This window comes from Coturnix japonica, chromosome 1 (genome assembly GCF_001577835.2).
Source record: "Coturnix japonica isolate 7356 chromosome 1, Coturnix japonica 2.1, whole genome shotgun sequence".
Classification (NCBI taxonomy): Eukaryota; Metazoa; Chordata; class Aves; order Galliformes; family Phasianidae; genus Coturnix; species Coturnix japonica.
The window spans coordinates 117225677-117244722 of NC_029516.1; the positions used below are offsets into that span (position 1 = coordinate 117225677).

Below are 19046 nucleotides of genomic sequence, written 5' to 3' on the forward strand. Positions count from 1 at the left end.
AACCTGATTTGCTGGGATCTTTACAGGGTATCGGCAAGGAATCTGTAAATATAACCACAATACAGCAAGTCTGATCCAAAGATAGTGAGCTAGCACAAAACTGGGCAGCTTCGGAGCTTAAACAACTCCTGCCCCAACCCTGGTGCAACACAGTGCCAGCTGTTAAGAGTTGCCTCTGTCTCCTTGTCATGCGTTCAGAAATCACATTCTCAAGTTTCTTGCACACCTTGTTATCTTCTCTATTTGAGATGAGCCCAGTCATCTCATAACCCTTAGGTTACGACACATTTACCATGCCCTAAGGACTGGAGGGCAAGGCTGGCTTCTGTGGGGAGATGAGTAAGCTTCTGTTTCCGAACTGGGTTTCCTTCAGACATTGCTCCCTCTAAAAACCTGCTAGAGCTGTCTTGACCTGGTTGGTCTTGTTTTGTTCTATTCTGATCTGGGCTAGATCAGTCTAGTAGGGCAGCTGGAGAAGCTTTCTTCCAAGCTACTTGACCTGCAGTGCACGGTAAAATAATTCAGTGTTCACTGAAATTGACTTGTCTTAGAATTAAAGAATATCCTGAGTTGGAAGGAACCCACAGGGATCAGTAACTCCAACTCCTAGCTGCACATAGGACCAGCCAAAATTCAAACCCTATGTCTCTCAGTGTTGTCTAAATGCTCCTTGAAGTCTGGCAGCCTGGGGCCGTGACCACTGCCCTGGAGAGCCTGTTTCAATGCCCAATGACCACCTCAGTGGAGAAACTTCTCCTAATACCCAGCTTGATCCTCTCTGACTCAGCTCCGTGTAATTCTTCAACTAATTCTTTTCTTCCTGCCTGTTCTCTGAGAAAACAACAGACATTCACAAGAATACCAAGATCTCTGTTAGGAGAAGAGTCAAGAAATCAAAAGCACACATCAAGTTCCCAGCATTCTAGAAAGAAACACCACTGTGAAAGCCCTTTAGAAATAACATGGTTCCTTTTATATCGAAGAACACAAAAAAGAATATATAAAATATATATATATATATATTCTGTCATAGGATAGATACTTATTATCTTGTTGCTCTACTTCCTGGTGGCCTCCTACCATGGAGTGACAGCTTCGGTACACAAAGAAAGAGCAACTGATATAATCTACCTGGATTTCTACAAGACCTTGGATAGGGTTTCACATATCTTTCCAATTTAGAAATAAAAAAACTGTTAAGAATTTTAAGGGTAGACAGTTCAGTAGAGAATGAATTATTTGAATGCTCATGGTCAGAGGGCCGTGGTCAAAGACCCTGTCCAGGTGGATGACATTAATAAGTGATGTCCCCCAGGGGTCTGCATTGGGACTGATGCTCTTCAAGATTTATATCAGTGATCAGGACAGCACAATCAAGCACACCCTCAGCAAGTTTGCAGATGTCATCAACCTGAGTGGCACAGTTAATAGGCCAGAAGAAAGAGATGCCATCCAGAGAAACCTGGACAGACTTGAAAAATAGGCCTATGAGAATCTAATGAGGTTCAACAAGGCCAAGCTTTGCACTTAGGTTGGTGCAATGCCATGTATGAGTACAGACTGGGAGAAGAACAGAAGAACTGGAGAGCATCACTGTGGAGCAGGACTTAAGGGTCCCAGTGGACAAAAAGCTGTACATGAGGCAGCAATGTGTACTTGTAGCTCAGAAGGGCAACTGTATTTTGGGCTGCATCAAAAGAGTGGTGGCCAGCAGGGAGAGGGAAGAAATGTGCCTACAGCACAGGGTTAGAACTCAATGATCTTTAGGGTCCATTCCAACCCAAGCCACTCTGTAGAGATTCTATTTTTTTTTTCCTCCCCTAACTTCCCAGCCTTTTTCAAACAGCGAAAAGAAACAGATAATAAAGTGAAACGTCATCTCCTTTTGGAGTCATTTTAATAAGGAAAAAAAGTGTTAACACATTAGAAAAATGCACCATAGCCAAGATAAACAAATGCTCAGATTATTAACGCTGATCTGACATGATGATGCATAACCATCTTGCACATCTTGATGCTACAGAAGTCCTTTTTTCTTCCCTTAAGATCTTTTTCTCCCTCCCCTTGGCCCTTCTGCCCACCACATACCCAAATAAAAAGGAGATAGCCATCCTGAAATAAAACAAGCAGGATGTTCCAGCACTTAAATGACATGCTAACAAAACAGTAGAGAACAAAAGTTAATCTTTACCTGGAAGAGATAAGTTAAAGAGGGGAGTATCCCAGAGCTTTTCTGGTAATTTTGACATCCACTGAGCATTTTCATGGCACACGTGAATGGAGGTTTGCAAAGAACCTTCCATTAGTACTGTCCTAAGACTTCATAGGCTGTCCTGGGAGGGGAAAAAAAGTAAGAAAGAAAGAAAGAAAAAGAATAAGACTCATTAAATTATTTCACAACGCCATTGGACCTGTGCAGAATGCATTTATTCATGCTATAAAACAACAAGCTTTCACTCAGACTACTCTAGCAAAAGGTCATGAGCTTTGCAGTCATGAAACGCACTACTTTAGACTCACTACTTTATTGTCTCCCAGTGTGATGCCAAAGGTACATTCTGATTTCAAGCTGAAAGAAGAATGGAGCCGAAGCAAACAAGGCTCTGTTGGTGTGGAGAAACGATTATCTATGCAGGCTACCACAAAGTCATGAGGGGCAGCCCATTTCCAGTGTCTACTTCCTGAATCCTTGACAGAAACAGGAGAGGGACTGAGGCTGCTGCCCACAGGGCCCTGGGGATCACAAAGCACCACACCAGTAGTGACAAGTCTTCATTTCTTCTATTGGACAATGGACTTTCACACCAAGATGACTTTTGGGGTCAAAGAGGAAAACTATCTTCTTATTCCCTGTTGTGAGAAGATCTCTTGACATCTGCTCTTATAATCCCTATGGAGCCCATGATTATGAGTACTAGTCAGACCTTCCAGAAAGCTACTCTGGAACTATTCTTCTTGAATGCAAATCTCTCCAGGATCTTCTGCAAAGTTTGCAATGGTCAGGAGTCCCAGCAGATGAACCCCAGCTGAGGACTCATAGTAACCCCTCACTTGAGCATACTAGAGTTAACCTGCTTTTTTCCACTTTGTATTCTCCTGAACAGCGTAAAACACAAAGACAAGCTCCCTGTGTCATTTTTTTCTTTTCTTTGTAGGATGTTGCCTAAAGTTTGGGTGATGTTTGTGAAGATAAAAGCTTTCCTTTTTTCACTGATTTCAAGGCTCTTTTTTACCCAGCTCAGTAGTGGAACACTTTCTAGATCATGGCACGGTGACTATCTGTGATAATATCCCACCTTCCTCTTTCCTTCTTTCTCAAAAAGTTGGCACTCTGAGCATGTCCTTCTTTACTGCTGCAGATGCAGCAGTCAGATAAGTACCATGCAGCTTTTATGCTGTGTCAGCCTTCCTGTCTTATCTTTGTTCCTTCTTGCCACAGTTCTGCATTCTCATTCCTGAGATTGCTTCTCCAAAGCATATTCTTCGGCTTGTCTGGGGGGTGGTTGGTTCTTCAGGATTTACAAGTGAGTGATGCTATTTAGATGAAGAACCCGTGGTTTCCTTAAACATTGTGCAATAAGGTTTTTTGGCAGCCACATGAGGTCATCTGGAAGGCAATGTCAGTAATTGCTTTACTAAGTTCCACATACACATCACCTGTAACAGATACGATCTGCTTTTACATCTAATGATGCATGTAGCGTCGCTCATCTTGGCTCACAGTTGATGTGGCTTTGGATCAGCCCAACTGAGTTCCTGCAGTCCAGCTCAGATACAGACAAGATCACGGTGACTGAGACAAGCCCAGTGACATTGCCCAAGTGTCCTACATGTAACCTGTGATTTTCCACTTTGGCCCATCCAGCCTTGGTTTTCCACTAGCCTTGTAATGAACCACCTCACTAGAGGCTAGAAATCAGTGCTTATCCCTGCTGTAAAGTGTTGGTTTTCTGTCATTTTCACTCCCTATGGAGGCTGACCAGTGTCCCCCAGCTGGTCACTACCCTTACCATGGTGGGACAACAAGAGCACCCTCTTGGGCATGGAGGAGCAAGTGGGGAGCAGAAATAGCAAGACCGAGCTGATCAAAAGAGATCAAACCATGTTTTGGCCAGTGCTCCTGCAGAACACAAGCCTGAGATGCTCCACCTCACAGTCCTAACTCAGCCGCCACCTCACAGTTAGGATGCAGCACATCCCTTAGGGCGAAACCGAGGCTCACCTGGAAGAAAGACACTGCAACTTCTAGCTGCTGCTTTTCAGAAGTCAATCTCAAACTCCGCAAAGGAGAGCAGTGCCTTTATTCCCACCTCCCTACCCAAGAGGCTGAAAACGAAGCCATCCTCTGCACGCTGCTGCCACGACGAAACACCCTCAATCCCCAGGAGCTCCCGCCCGCTATCTAATCTAATCTACGCAGCTTAATTACAACGCGAGGGTTCTGCCGGACGCAGACAACAAACGAGCAGTAAGCCTGAAATACGCCAAGAGCACCAACCCGAGCAACGGGAAGCCAAGAAGTTCGGGTGACATCGCCCCGGGATGCGCCCAGCACGGCAGAGGGGCTGGGGATACCAGGGGTCCGACGGCAGAACGCTGCAAAAAGCCGTCAGGAAAACGACATTGGCCAGTGTCGGATAACATAATTAAAGTATCAGCTGCAGCCTGACCGGGAGCAAAGCAACACCACGGTAATAACACGAGAGATTTTAATGTGAATTACACTGACTGCAACGACGAGGACTGAAATCCCAGGTGGAAAGAAGGAAAACAAAACCAAAAAGCACCGCACGGAGTTACAGCACCCTCTACTTGCACCCTGCCATCTCACCGCGAGCATCCAGAGCGGGCATCCAGATTCCCCCTCCCTCTCCGTTCCTACCTCACCCACCCTGAGCAGCCGCCTCGCCTCCATCCCAGCTCCTCGGGGCACCCAGGAAGGAGCCGAAGGGGAAAAATCCCGACCCCGCCCCGCCCGGCTTCGGGCAGCCTGTTTGGGAAGGTGCCGGGGCGGGAGGAGCCAGCTCGAGAGCCGGTGGGACGCTCAGCGGGATGAGGGTGTATTGCTGCAGGAGGGAAGGAGCGCCTGGGGACAGCCTTCAACCGCCTTGCAGCTGCGCTGGAAGCCGACCAGCTTCAAAATAGCTCGAGTGTGCATTAGTAGGGTGTTAACTGCATGGTTTGTCCAACAGGCGAATGAACGAATAGAGAAAACAATCTCTTTCTCTACTGTAGGACAGCTTTCCTTGCGGGTCACCAGCAGCAGAACCGGGATGTGAGCTAAGCACAGAAAGAACACCAAGAGGGATAAAGTAGAGCAAAAGAGAGGGTAATAATGATGCTGTTTAAAGGCTGGGATGACTTGCCTCAGCATGATAGAAAGTGGCTCAGAACGGTTACAGGACTAATACTGTCATACTCTCCATGAGTTAAAATAAATGGCAATGTATTTCAAGTAGGAAAAGTTAAGAGGAAAAAAAAAAAACACCATCAAACTTTAATCCTTAGTTTACTTAGAAAGTTATGACTGTGAAGATGTGACAAAGGAGTAATCAGGTGGCCTCTGGATGTTGTCATGATGGAAAACGTAAAGCACTTGTGAAGCAAACCTGGGTGAAGTCGTCAGGATTACCTGGGAAAATGTGGCTCTGGAGTGGGAAATCTAAAAGCCATCTTTGTGTCGATTCAAAGAAAGAACCATGGAACTGAAATCACAAAACATTTTATTCTGTAAGCGTAAAAACAAGACTTCAAGTTGTAATGATACGAAGTATCTGTTGATTCACATGGAAAGAACTCTTGCAGGTCTGACCTTAATGGAAAGAGCCCCCTCTAACCCACACCCTTTCAAGTCTTAGTTTGGGTCTCAGTTTTTCTTAGGTTGCTCTGGAATTACTGGAGATGTCAGCACAGTGACTCGTGTTTTAGCCCCTAGACCACAAACCCGCCAGGGGGATTTAGGAAGCCAGTAAAAGGAGGAATGACAGGAAATTAATCAGCAAGCAATTAAACCCTGAACAAGCACATCTCCCAAGGAAGGGTCAAGGCAAAGATAACCTTCAGCAATATTTGCAGATGCAAGGACAAGCAGATTTCAAGATGAAGAACGTGGGGGAGGTGAAAGCCCGGGATTTCTCACCACAGTTGCAAAATAAGCGTCTGCATTGAAAAGTCTGATCGTGGAGTTCAAAAATACAAGGCAAAGAGCTTCTTACCCAGAAGGAGCTTTTGAAGCATTCAGAAATGAAAAGGTTTAAAGCTGGTAGCGTTTGAGAGCATCAAGAACAGGCAGATATACAGGCTTCAGCACTGTATCTTGACAAAATGGCAGACCTGATTTGTAGCTGTGGATCGGAGTGAAACATTTCAGGTTTGTTAGTCAGAGTGACACCAGACAGAGAAGCATAAGCTGGACTTTATACATTTCATCAGACCTGGCTGCCCAAAATACACTGTGCTCAGCCTGAGAGAAATCAGTCAGTGTTTCAGATGACTTTCAGGTTTGTTGGGTTTTCCAAAATGTTTTCAACATTTTCAATGTCTGTTTTTTAATTATTATTATTCTTTTCAGCCATTACACATCATGTTTTCCCTATGCTGTAACATACAGAAATGTCACCAGGCATTTCAACAGCTTTAGCTGAATTCTCAACGTTTGAGATGTTTGTTTGTTCTGCAGACATTCGCAACACCCCAGCAGTGTGTGTTTGTTCCTGCTTGAACTCACTGATAAATCCTCTTATCCCTCACCCAGTTTCTGTCCTTGGGAACAAACAGGTAGCTTAATATTTCAGAGAGGAGGCTGTGTATCTAATAGCAGCAGTTGCAATGACTCCTGAGAGCAGAGAAAACAGTGAGGAGGTGGCCTGCAAGAACAGCAAGGCCTACAACAACAGGGCCTGCAGCAACAGTGGGGCCTATAACAACAACACTCTGGGCAGCCAAAAAGGCCTGGGAAGACCTACAGCACTACAGTCACCCCACAGATCTGGGCTCTAGGGCAAAAAACTCAAGCCAGGCCTGCCCAGAGTTGGTTTCTTGTTCTCTGTTCTTGTTTCTGGAGTTTCTGTTGCTGTGTTGACTCTGAGCCTGCAGTACTGTGTTGCATAGTCATAGTCAAGAAATTCAGCTAATTCAGAGAATGAGAGAATCAAGGGTAAATCTTCAGGAAAAGGATTGAGATGGTCAGGTTAGTTCAGGTTGCCTCATCTTCTACCTTCTGGTTGTATGAAAATTGCACCAGTCACTTAGTGACACCAAGTTGGCAAGAGTCTTGCAGCTGAAGTTAGCTCTGCTGGACAGGGAAAGATAAAATGGCACAGGAATCATGAGGAACTATTGGTTCCTGTTGTCTTTCAAATAGGTCTTAAATCTATCTATAAATCTATAGATCTTAAATCTATAGATCTTAAATCTATAGATCTCAAATCTATCTGAATAATCCAATCATCTATCTATATAATCTAATCATAATATAATCTTAAATATATCTATAGATCTTAAATCTATAGATCTTAAATCTATAGATCTTAAATCTATCTGAATAATCCAATCTAATCATCTATCTATATAATCTAATCATAATATAATCTTAAATATATCTATAGATCTTAAATCTATAGATCTTAAATCTATCACTGTGATGACATTGAGTGAGCAAGTCTTACATCCTCCAACAATCTTGATCAACATCCCACCTTCTTCCTGTGATCAGCTGTAAAACTAGGCATCTGCATCCTACATTTCTAGTACCTTTGATAATGGGCAAAGGCTGAAGCTAAGGGTGTCTGCATCTTAGGGCAACCAGGCCTTTACTGCTGTGGATTTAGTGCAGGTTAAGACTTCATGGCTTTCATCTCATTATGGGTCACTGGGGAATAACTGTAAATATTGTCTAAAAGTTTGTTCCTGTTTCTCACCCCCACCCCCTTAATGTCACACATTACTGATTTGCATTGCCAGTAATTGTAACCACAGCATGCCCTTGAGTAAGATCTTTCACTCATGACATGACTTCCCTACCAACAGGATGATAAAGGTCAGGCAAACTGGGTGTTCTGTGCAAAAGCAGCCCTCCTCCATGCCCTGTAAATCACGTCACATTTATGTAGGTAGACTTGGTGCTCGTGTTTGGTCTCAGCACGCATATCATACGTATCTAGCCATATAGGCAAAAGCATACAAGGACGGACATCTAGGGCAGTGCAGGCATGATCTGTAGTGACCTGCAGTAGAGGTTCATTCTCCAACAGAACATTGCTCTGCAAACAGTACAAGTCATCTGAGGCAGAAGCTAGAGGTGTATGGCTACTGGTAGCTGAGCTCAGGATGTCAGACTGGGTCAAACACTGCTAACAATAAAGGCTAAGATCTGCAACAGGGAAAGATGATGTATTAAGTGATTCTAAAAGGGCCAGGTGACCTAACAAAATACTTTGTCCTTTATTAGATTCCCTTCCTTTATTACAGAGTAACAAAACACCACAGCGACCTCCTGTGCTACCACAGCGCAGTAATTAACAGTACAGATAAACTACTGAATATATTACTGTGTCTTCTTTTTCTGTCACCATGGCCTAAAAATAACCTTCTATTGGTGGATTGCTTTCCACAGGTACTTGCTGAAAGCTTTTAATAGGGATGCAGAGCTGAAAAATTGCACAAGATATACGTGGGCTGCAACTACAGGTAAATCCCACTCTTGCATTCTCTGGATTACGACTGTGTTAGAAGTGTATGTACAAACATTCTTGTTAGCACTTCCCACCCACAGGCCAAGTCTGTGGTTTGCTTTATTTTGCCTGAGCTTATTCATCACTATCCAGAAATACACTCAGTAATGGCTCACCTTTCCCAAACTTTCTAACAATAAGAAGTACCCTTCAAGTTGTTATACGGCTTATCTACTTAGAGGACGTTACTTGCACAGCACACAGAATGCAGTGTTGTTTGGCCACAAGAACAGGTTTACCAAGCCTCAAAATACAACATTAACAAACTACCTCCTATTAAAGGCAGTGGCAAAAAGCCACCACCATGCACTGGGAGCTCAACATCTGCTTGAACACTGCTGTTTGTGTTCAATAAAGGAGAAACAAGGAGGTACAGAAGAGCTGCTCTAACCAATACCAAAGCCTACCTGACAATCATTTGTTTCCAGTTTTACTCAAGGTGCACTAAAACTTTTCTAACTACCCCATGCCCTGGTAGGACTTTGCACATCTCCCTATGAGGAAAAACATCCACCGCCTGTTATAAACAAATCACAACCTACACAAGTCTTGGCAATTGGCTTTTCTCAGGATTATGATCTTTCTGCCAAGTTTTGCTGTGTAAACAAAGTTAATTTTTCTTACAGTTGTGCGTCACCATAACTGTGCCACCTGCACTGATTGTGGCAATGGCAACTAAGAAATTTATGGTAACAAAGGACCGTAATGAAGCGCATTTATGGGAGCGTATTAGTGCATTTATTGCAGTACATGTGTTAGAAGCTGCAGAAAACAAGGACATCAGTGTCAAGTTGAAATGCAAGTTTTTCCTGTTCCTTGGTTACACATGAAGAACATGATGGCTCACTCGCTGTAAGCTGCTGAACCTATTAACTCTTTGTGACTGAACAGCTATGCTACTGGGATGAAAGAAGTTCATTCCATTTGTGGGCGAGATCATAACCATCAGCTACAAATTCACATTGCTATAAATATACTTGAAGCATTTCCAGTCACAAAATGGTCTTCAGACCCTCTTACGGGGACCCCTGGTGTGGACAAAACTTGGTGTCAGGCTACAGAGTTAGACCCTTATTTTCAGTCTCTCTCCCTTACAGAGACCTTGCTGGACTAACTTGAGGTTTAGATTAGGTGTCCTTTTAGCATGTGAGGTACATTCAGTCACATTGCCATCCAACTGTCTCTCCCCCTACCACATCTTCACTTTTGTCCCAGCAAGTCCTGAATGCAAGTTAACTTCCCTCAAAAACCTTCGGAGAGCAAAGAGCACGCCTAGAATGCCATTCATCTAGCTGAGATCAGCTCAACTTCTTTATTGATTCTGCAGGAGGAGATTGAGCAGGTCCTCTAATTTGTACAGCCAGGAGAGAAGAACCTGTAATCCAGCTGAAGACACTGAAAGCTTTTTAAACAAAGTGGAAAGCATGAGAAATTTTAAATACATTACTCACTGTGACACTGTCAAATAGGCAGGCAAAGAAGATGCCACCACGCTGTAGTGAATCAAAGATAAGATTCAGCAGTCAGAGAGAAAATGGATGGATAAAAATGAAACATGGCTCTGCTGACTCTGCATCCCCATTTTCCAATCAAGCAGGCTGCTGGGAAGGGAACATGCTGCTGCCATGTTCCTACCACTTGAAAGTACATAATGAGATCATTACTTAGAGCTATGCCATTACAGCAGGGCTGGACAAAAAGGGAAACAAAGTTCAAAGAAGGAGGAAGATTGTTCTGAGAACATATCCGTAAGCCATCAAAAATACATAAAACTTACTCACTCTGCAGCTCTGAACATCCTCATGCTTAAAATCAAAGTGAACATAAAATCCCCCACATTATTTCAGGCTTGAGCTGTTAGCACAAGACTGAGAAGTGCAGTTCCCTTTTCTCCTGCAGCCTCTTTCAAGCCCTTCTGCTCTTACAAACAGAGCAGGACCATGCGGTTCTACAAGAAATATAGGGTATAGCTGCATGAGCACATTTGTGCAGTGGTCTGTGTTCCTTTTCATCGCTCTGCTTACCACAGTATGATGCCTCAGGGGGCTGAGATCAGTGATACACTTACGTCAATATGCTTGTGTGCAACAGAACTGCAAATTCGCAGCTTACTTTTCATAAAATGCTGTCTGTAGACTCTCTTTAGCACCTACTTTTGCCCTGATAGGTCAGGATGTGTGGATCTTCTCTTGGATCTTCTCACCTAGGCTTTCTACCAGTGCTTTCAAAGAAGAGACTACTAACAGTGGTGCAAACAAACAGAGAGAGCTGCTATCTTAACATCATTCATTAGGGAAAGCCCCCCAACAGCAGAAGTCCCCAGCTTGTGTAAGGCCTTGGCATGATATTCATGGCTATACAGAAGCGTTTACACAATCTCCAGTTACTATTTAATCCAGCACTTAGGGCAAAATGTCAGGCTATTGTCTCGCTGAAGTGTAGAGTGATGTAGAAGGCCCTAACGTTTCTTACATGAGCTTTCTCAATTCAGGCTAAGAACAACACAAATAAAAACGTGACTCAGAAATTCTGACAGAGCAGCAGCCTCAGCCTGCACTTCTAGCAGCACAGGAATAGGCATGTCACTGCATACTGCTGCCTGTCTAGCCTCAATTCAGCAGGTTTACATCCAAACAAAAGCCAACCATTCTGCTCACTTTGTAAGAAACCTGGAGAATAGCTTGTATTTTACTGCAGTCTTCTTTAACACATCTCTCTGAGGGCTGGCCCATGGGCAGCAGCCAAGGCTTCTCTTTGAAATGTATGCATTTCAGATGGCAAAGGAAGGCAACTCATAGAGCACCTAAGTTTACATAGTCATGTCCCACTGTCACTCTCCCTGCACACCCACTCTTCATTTTCCAGTGTATTAACTACTGCTCCCCCAGCAGGTTGTTTCCAGAGGAATGAAGCCTGTGTTGTAAAACAGATATTCAGTCATGTTTGCTTTTCTTTTGCAGAGAAAATGTTTGAAAGTAACAAATTCAGCACTGAAGCGAGATTCAGTAAGAAAGGACGACGCCAACAGAGGTCAGTGTATCACTGTAACTTGGTCTCTCTTAATTTTAGCTACTAAAAATAGTTCACCTTGTAGATCATGACTTTTTTAAACTGGGGAAGAGAATCAAAATATACCTATAAGTAACATCTTTTAAGAGGAACCATCTTAGTTACTAGCTCTTTCAAGAACAGTAATAGAAGTACAAACAAGAGATCACCCCATTTTAAAAGGACAAGAATGAATTTCAGTGAACGTAGCTCCTTCAGACATTTATTCCTCCACCCTTTTCACTACACATAAAATTGTAAAGCAAATGCTGAAAACAAATGAGAACATTATAAAATTGCCATTTGTGGTTTCGATTACAAGGTCCCCAACGTGGCATGAAATGCACCTTATGAACTACTGTTCACCTTAGGACGCTGTTGTTTCATCAACAAGGAACCGTGCAGAGACTTGAAATGTATAAAGCCGTTCGTTAAAGTAAACAGAAAGTTTACTTTCTGCTCTGTTGAGAAATCCCCAAGGACATGTAGAAAATAGCAACCCTTTCTCAGCAGCCTGCCTCTTCATGAAAATCAAGAGCAAATTCCAGGGTTACTGACTTCAAAACAGCCCCTGGCAGCTTCATGCCTGCAAGCTGAGCAGAGCTCACTGACTCTGAACATGTGATGAGGATGTGCTCAGGTGACTCCCACTCACCCTTGTGCAAGTGGCTGCAAACAGAGCTCCTTGGCATTCAGAGTGCATGTGAGGAGGATGGAGCAACTGCAGCGGCAAAGAAAGATTCCATCTTTCCTCCTCTGGCTTGTTATCATCCTTCCTGGGCAGGAATCTTTGCATTCCTTTCTCTCAGCAGTTACTCCCAGAGGTTCCCCATTCCCAAAACCTGCTGCAGCCCTCACACTGCTAAAACCCAAGCTCGACCAGGAACCAACAGATGGATGGGGCTCTGCTGGGCCTCTCCAAATCTGCTAATGATTTCTTAAGCAATCCTGTTTGTGCCTCAGTTACCCAAGAGCTGAGATTACAGCAGTGATCACTCTCCCGCTCTCCTAGGCAGATGGTTTCTGTGCATCTTTAGCAAGCAGGGTATCAGCTTTCCTTGGAGTGCTTTACACTCAGCACTAATACAAGCAATGTAATGAATATCACGTGCTGCAGGGAGGGTCAATTATCACTGGAAAAGAAGCTCATATCAGATAAGGGAAAATAAACTGAGCCATGGCAGCTCCATTATTCATTGACAGAGAGGACTCTTATGCTGACCTACGCAAATCTCTTGATTAGGGAAGACCTTCAAGCACTGAGGATGTAGAATAGAACTTTGTCACCACTCAGCTCACTGCCTACTGAGAGGCCTCCACTCAGTGCTCTCACAGCTATCATTTTTACCTGTTGGCCAATGCCACCTACATCTGAGAGAACAGACCAGGTCACCAAAATGTTAAGGTGAGATTCACCTCACCCAGCTTCACAAATAAATACCTGCAGTGCAGATGCCTCCTGATGTCTGCGCTTATCCAGCTAAGACTCCTTTTGCAATCCAAGGCAGTAAATAATTGAAAGGTGTAATCCTCTAGTCTTAACAAGATATCTAAGCTCAGACTGCTGAGTTAGACCCTGGAGCTGTCTGTATCTCTCCTCATCAGAGTGAGGAATTTGTCGAATTCAAAGCAATAACCTTTTATCAAGGACTACAAACAAACAGATTGGAAAAGAAAAGGGAGCCATGGCCCAGTTATGGGTCTGGCAGAGGAGACAAGAGCACACAGCTGTGTGTAATCATCCCAGAAGCACTGCTTACAAGATAGTGAAGGAATCCCACACTGGAAGATACAATTCCTAATCTCAAATTTCTCCAAGCCAGCAAAAATACAGCTATGCTCAGGCCAAGATAGTACAGGCAAGTTTGTCCACAGCATTCTAGTTTTTGGGGAGGGAATTTATACCAAATCACTCAAAAAAACAAAGAAACAAACAAAAAATACTGTATCTAAAATCCTATGGTATCATCTCAAGCTAATCTGCATGTTTTTCTACTTGTTTTCTCTATAGCAATACCCCAGACCATCTGCAGCTTTTATCTTTGGTTTGTATTTCCTAGAAGAAAGTAAGTACCTGCTTCAATCTTTTTGCAAATACATTGAAAAGAAATTTTATGTCACATTTCTGACGTTTGTGTCAGTACTGGCTGTTCCAACTTGCCACCACATAAGCAGGCCCAAGCTGCTTCAAAGAAGTATGTGCAAGTTCTGGTGCAGCAGAGGGTAGAAGAGGTCTGAAGAAGGATACAGATGCATGACACAAGGCAGGACTGGCCAAAGTTAGTCAGCCATTTCCCCACCACACAACATCCAACAAGGCAGTCAAAAAAACAGCTCAAAACCCACCCATAGGTCTTTATAGAATGAGAAGGGCAGGAAGAGGAAAGCTAAGGAGCAGGCTTTCTACCAGGAGCTGATAGTACCTGTAATGCAGAAGGATCCTGGGGTCTGAGTACAACCTTATTACATCAAGGAAAACCTTAATACTCTCTGATCAGAGAACACTTCCCAAGATGCCCAGCATCCCAAAACTAAAACCAGTCCAGCACACTGTAAGACAAGCAAAGCTTTCCCTATCTGCTCCAGTCCAACCTCACATTCCTTGGTTTTCCTGTAGCCTGCCCACCACCACTCTAAACTTCTAATGTGACCTTGTCACCTCAACTGTGTTGACAGGTAGAATTCCACACACTGCAATACCTCTTTCCACATTAAATACAGACAGGTCCATTGTGGACCAGTCTAACTGTTTGGGCCTGAGATGTTTTAAGGAAGAGGAAATGTCCTTGCAGAAGCATTGGTTCAGATTTTTCCTCCACCATCATCTCCTTTCAGGTAGATGAAAGAGTAGTCAAGGCAAGCCAAAGTTCCATCACTCTCCTTTGTAAGCTGTGCATTATCACCCTCAATCTCAATCCAGATTGACACAAAGAGATAACAGCAAGGAGGTAGCAAAGATCTGTATTCAAAGATCTATTGAAAGTTTGATGCTTATGTGAATATGGAGCATGATAGGGTCAAGGTAAAATAAACAAACTGTGCAAAGTCAATTTATTTCCCCAGGGCAACTGCCTCTTTGTTCTGTCAAGGACTTATTTCCTTTCAGTAAGTAGCACTTAGTGAATTTATTTGAAGTCAACTACTTTGTATCCATCTCCTCTCTCATTAACAAAAAGACAATCTTTAGAGTTTCTTCTTGAAACAAGGTTCATAATCTGAACAATAAACAGATACACAAAGCTTGTTAGAAAGATGATTATGTTTTCTTACACTTAAGAACCTGGATACTTCCATTCTGTGCAGAGCCCTAGATAAAACAGTAAAAGTTAGTGTAGCAAACCTACAACTTTGTATCCGCCAGTTCCAAGCCTGTGAAAGTATGTGGATACAGCAGCAGTGCCAATACAGCTGTAATGCTTAACCAGCTTCATCCACATCCTACCTGAATATTTGGAAACCTCAGTTTAGATGAAATAGGTTTTCACAAAGATGTGTCTTTTCAGGCAGGCAAAGTAGGCTAGTCAGACTATCTTGCAGAAGTTCGAAAACTCAAGGAGAAAAACATTCCCTGGTGAAAGCCTTGTTGACAAGCACCTTCATATTCTGCCTACAACACTGGTAGGGGAGAGGCCCAACCACCAAACCTGAAAAGGCAGCAGACCTCTGCCATGCATCACACCCGGTAGGGCTGATCCCCACCAATGCATCCACTTGGTCACCCAGAAACCACCTCAGACAGTATCCTCACCAAGGGCTACAGGCACCATATTGCTCCCAAAATGCACAAAGGGAACAAACCTAGTCTCATACCTCCTTCCTTCATGCCTTGTGCTCTCTCTTGCTTAGCTGAGAGAGATCCCAGTGCACTCCGACCATGGAGTCTGAGTGACGCACACAAGATTTCCCCTTGGAGATAGGGGAAGGAGTGACTACAGATCTACAAACCAGTGAGCCTGGAATGCATGCCCAGGGAAGCCCTAGAAGAAAAACGTGAGAGCAGTAAGGATTTCTCATGGGCAAATTGTTTTAAAACAATCCACTTTCCTTTTCTGGCAGAGCTTACTGGATAGGCAATTCTGTAAATAATGATTTTTTCTTTTATTAAATGAAGTATCTGCACACATTTCCTACTTTTTAATTAAAAGTTAAGACACTTGACTGTCCTCCAAACATCCTGCCTTCACATTCCTCTCCAGTGTGGGTAAACAGGAAATCTTGCATAATTCTTAATGTTCTTTATACCAGTTTGGCATAGGTATGGTGCCAGAAGGCTTTTAACACCTTAGTTGATAAGAATCCCCAGCTGCATAATTACTACTGGAATTGTAAATAGGGAAAAAAAGAACAGTAGTTAGTTCAGCAAACATTAGAATGAGCTGCAGGTTTTATTTCTCAGTCACAGTGGTTTTGTGCAAGTGCATGGACTCACCTCCCTCAAAGACCAAGATAGGAGTCAGAAAAGCAATGGACCGATAGCCTTTACCCCGAGTTACTAATTATCAGGTCAAATAGCAGAGCAAGAAAGCATTTACTGATGACCCAGATTGATCACCCAGAACAAGCACTGAAAAAGTACCTATCAAAGGTTTTATAGTACACTCCAGGTAACCACACTGAAATAATGTACTGCAGAAAACCCTGCTCAATGGCCAGTGGAAGAGCAACTGTATCCTGGGCTGCAAGAAAAGAGAGATGGTCAGCAGGGAGAGGAAAGAGGTTGGGGATTGTCCCCCTCGTGAGGCCCCATCTGCAGCACTGTGTCCAGACCTGGGGCAAGAAAGACCTGGAGCTGTTGGAGCAGATCAAAAGAAGGGCTGCAAAGATGACCAGAGGGCTGGTACACCTCTTCTATGAAGACAGACCAAGGGAGCTGGGCTTATTCAGCCTGCAGAAGAGAAGGCTGCAAGGAGACCTCGCTGTGGCCTTCCAATACTTCAAGGGAGCTTATAAACAGGAGGGAGATCAACTTCTTACAAAGGCAGATAATGACAGGACAAGGGGGAATGACTTTAAACTAAAAGAAGGGAAGTACAGGTTAGATGATAGGAAGAAATTATTTACTCACAGGGCAGTGAGGCGCTGGCACAGCTGCCCAGAGAAGCTGTGGTGTCCCATCCCTGCAAGAGCTCAAGGCAAGGTTGCATGGGGCCCTGGGCAGCTGAGCTGGTGGGGGGCAGCCCTGCCCACGGCAGGGGATTGGAACTGGATGACTTAATATCTCTCCCAACCTAAGCCATTATAACAATTCTATGCACCTCTGATCCCAAATTTATTTCATGATTGGCACAGTTAATCTGAAGGGGTCAAATACATCACTTACCTCCCCCGTGTCACATCCCCCTTCAGAATGGATTGGCATTGTCCTGGGACACAGTGTTTGATCTACCTTCCGCCTGATTACAGCCCTCTACCAGATCTGCTTGTCAGCAGGCCCCCAGCCTGACACATAAGGGAGCAGCGCACTAAACATGTACTGAAAGGAAAAAATCAACCCAGCTTGATTCATTCAAAAGTGCTATGATGGATGCTGGCTCTGGAGAAGCCAGCCAAATTTAGAGGAGATCTGCATATCACTCTGTAGAAACTGACATTTCCAAACAGCTAACTACTATTTCCCTGCTGTTCCATGCTTGGGTTATTTGGGGGATTCTCCTACAAAGCTATTAACTACTTTCTCCCTACTCATACTGCAGTGTTTGAGAGCGAACTCAAGGCCTTGAGTAACAGTGATGGAAGAGCCAAACATTTGACAAAAAGACACAGAACATCCGGTCCAGTAAACGATGAATGTCAGCATTAAGGACCTGAAACTGAATTATGTGCTATTTTTCCAGGTAGCACATAATACAGTTTCAGTAGCACATAATACAGAATTCAATGCAAAAGCTGTATCTCACTGGCTGTCTATAGGTTTTAAGTATTCTAACACAATAAAAGTAAACCTTTCCCTAGAACGTAATTACAGATACACAAACAAAAGACAGATTAAAATGTGTTGAATCTGTGAAAAATTGAATGAAGAGCAGTATCATAAAACAAAACAATCCTACCTGACAAATATCAGGAAGAATTCACAATATGATCCCTGAATTACTGATGCCTCCTTTCCCTCACTCTCATTCTCAATCATAACCAATAAATTTACCAAAAAATATTCTCAAATCTCCCTCTGTTCAGATTCAGTTTTAATTTTTGAATGCTCTTTTCTTATAAAATATACCTCCTAGAAATCATGATGGCCTACGCTGTGGTTAAGATCTACCACAGTCTTCAAAATAAATTCAGTGAAAATAACAGCCAAACAGTGCACATTTCTCACTTCAGTGAGAAAACATGCTTTCAAACGAGCAACCTACCAAGCTGGCAGAAGTAACTAGCCAAGAACTGAAACCAACATTAGGTTTCAGCAAATTGATAGTTTCCTCATTTTGTCATGAAACTGGACATTATTTTTCATTCCAATTTGCCTGGTTCAGCTTTGGACAGCTCCAAATCAAGTCCTTGGAGTGTTCAATTTTCTAGCTATTATTTTTTGGAAGAAAGAGTTAGTTCAATTCAAAAACTATACATAACATCATCTCTATATAATAGACATGCAAAAATGCATAACTTCCTTTTCCCTCATGTTAACTGCGTGCAGTGCATTTAACAGTCTTGTTCAGCTCATAAAACTTTCAAATGTTGCAATTTTCTGCATTTTTAAGCAGAATCCTACTTTGATGTAAGTGGTAAGGGTAGGTTGAAGGTCTTCTGCATGAATCCTGAGGAGCCAGTCTCAGCACTGGTGTAGGCATTAGCATGGAAGAAAACTGCACATCTCAGGCAAAGGGAGAAATGTCCATAAAACACATTTGCCCTTCGAGAGAAGAAAGAGGAAGTGAGGGTAGTGCAAACAGGAACCAGGACAAATGTATGTGGCATCGAAGAAAGAGAGAAGGATTTCATTTGAACCTGATAATGAGCAATATGGACCACAAAGAGACAAAAGAATGCTGACCAAAGCTGACATTACTCTAAATAGGGAGAGAAACTCAGAGGGAAGAGAAGAAAATCTAAAAAGAAGGGGGAAAAAGCAAGACTTGAAACAGGAGAGGAAGAGAAGAGCCTTGTGTGCAATAAGAAGCTGAAGCTATACATGCAATAAGAAGGTACAGAAAGCAAAAGGAAGTCCAGATGTCTATGTGTGAATATGACCTCTGGTGGGACAGGTCTATAGAGCATCGGTTTTCAGTATCATAGGCTATATTCTACGATGCTGGTAACTCA

General features: G+C 43.3%; 1 protein-coding gene across 6 annotated transcripts in view; it reads right to left on the minus strand.

The window, feature by feature from the left end:
* The window catches only part of PLCXD1 (phosphatidylinositol specific phospholipase C X domain containing 1), a 30650-nt gene that overhangs the window by 9849 nt on the left and 1755 nt on the right, over nt 1-19046 (minus strand). For 2 of the 6 annotated variants that reach the window (XM_015851301.2, XM_015851281.2), the window contains exon 2: nt 2192-2333. In XM_015851301.2, coding sequence (XP_015706787.1) covers nt 2192-2303 — 112 coding nt within the window. In that variant the 5' untranslated portion in view covers nt 2304-2333. Of the gene's footprint in view, nt 1-2191; nt 2334-3296; nt 3369-4882; nt 5044-6215; nt 7377-19046 lie in introns of those variants that run through there. The other 4 variants (XM_015851294.2, XM_015851276.2, XM_015851271.2 and 1 more) reach the window with 4 other exon arrangements.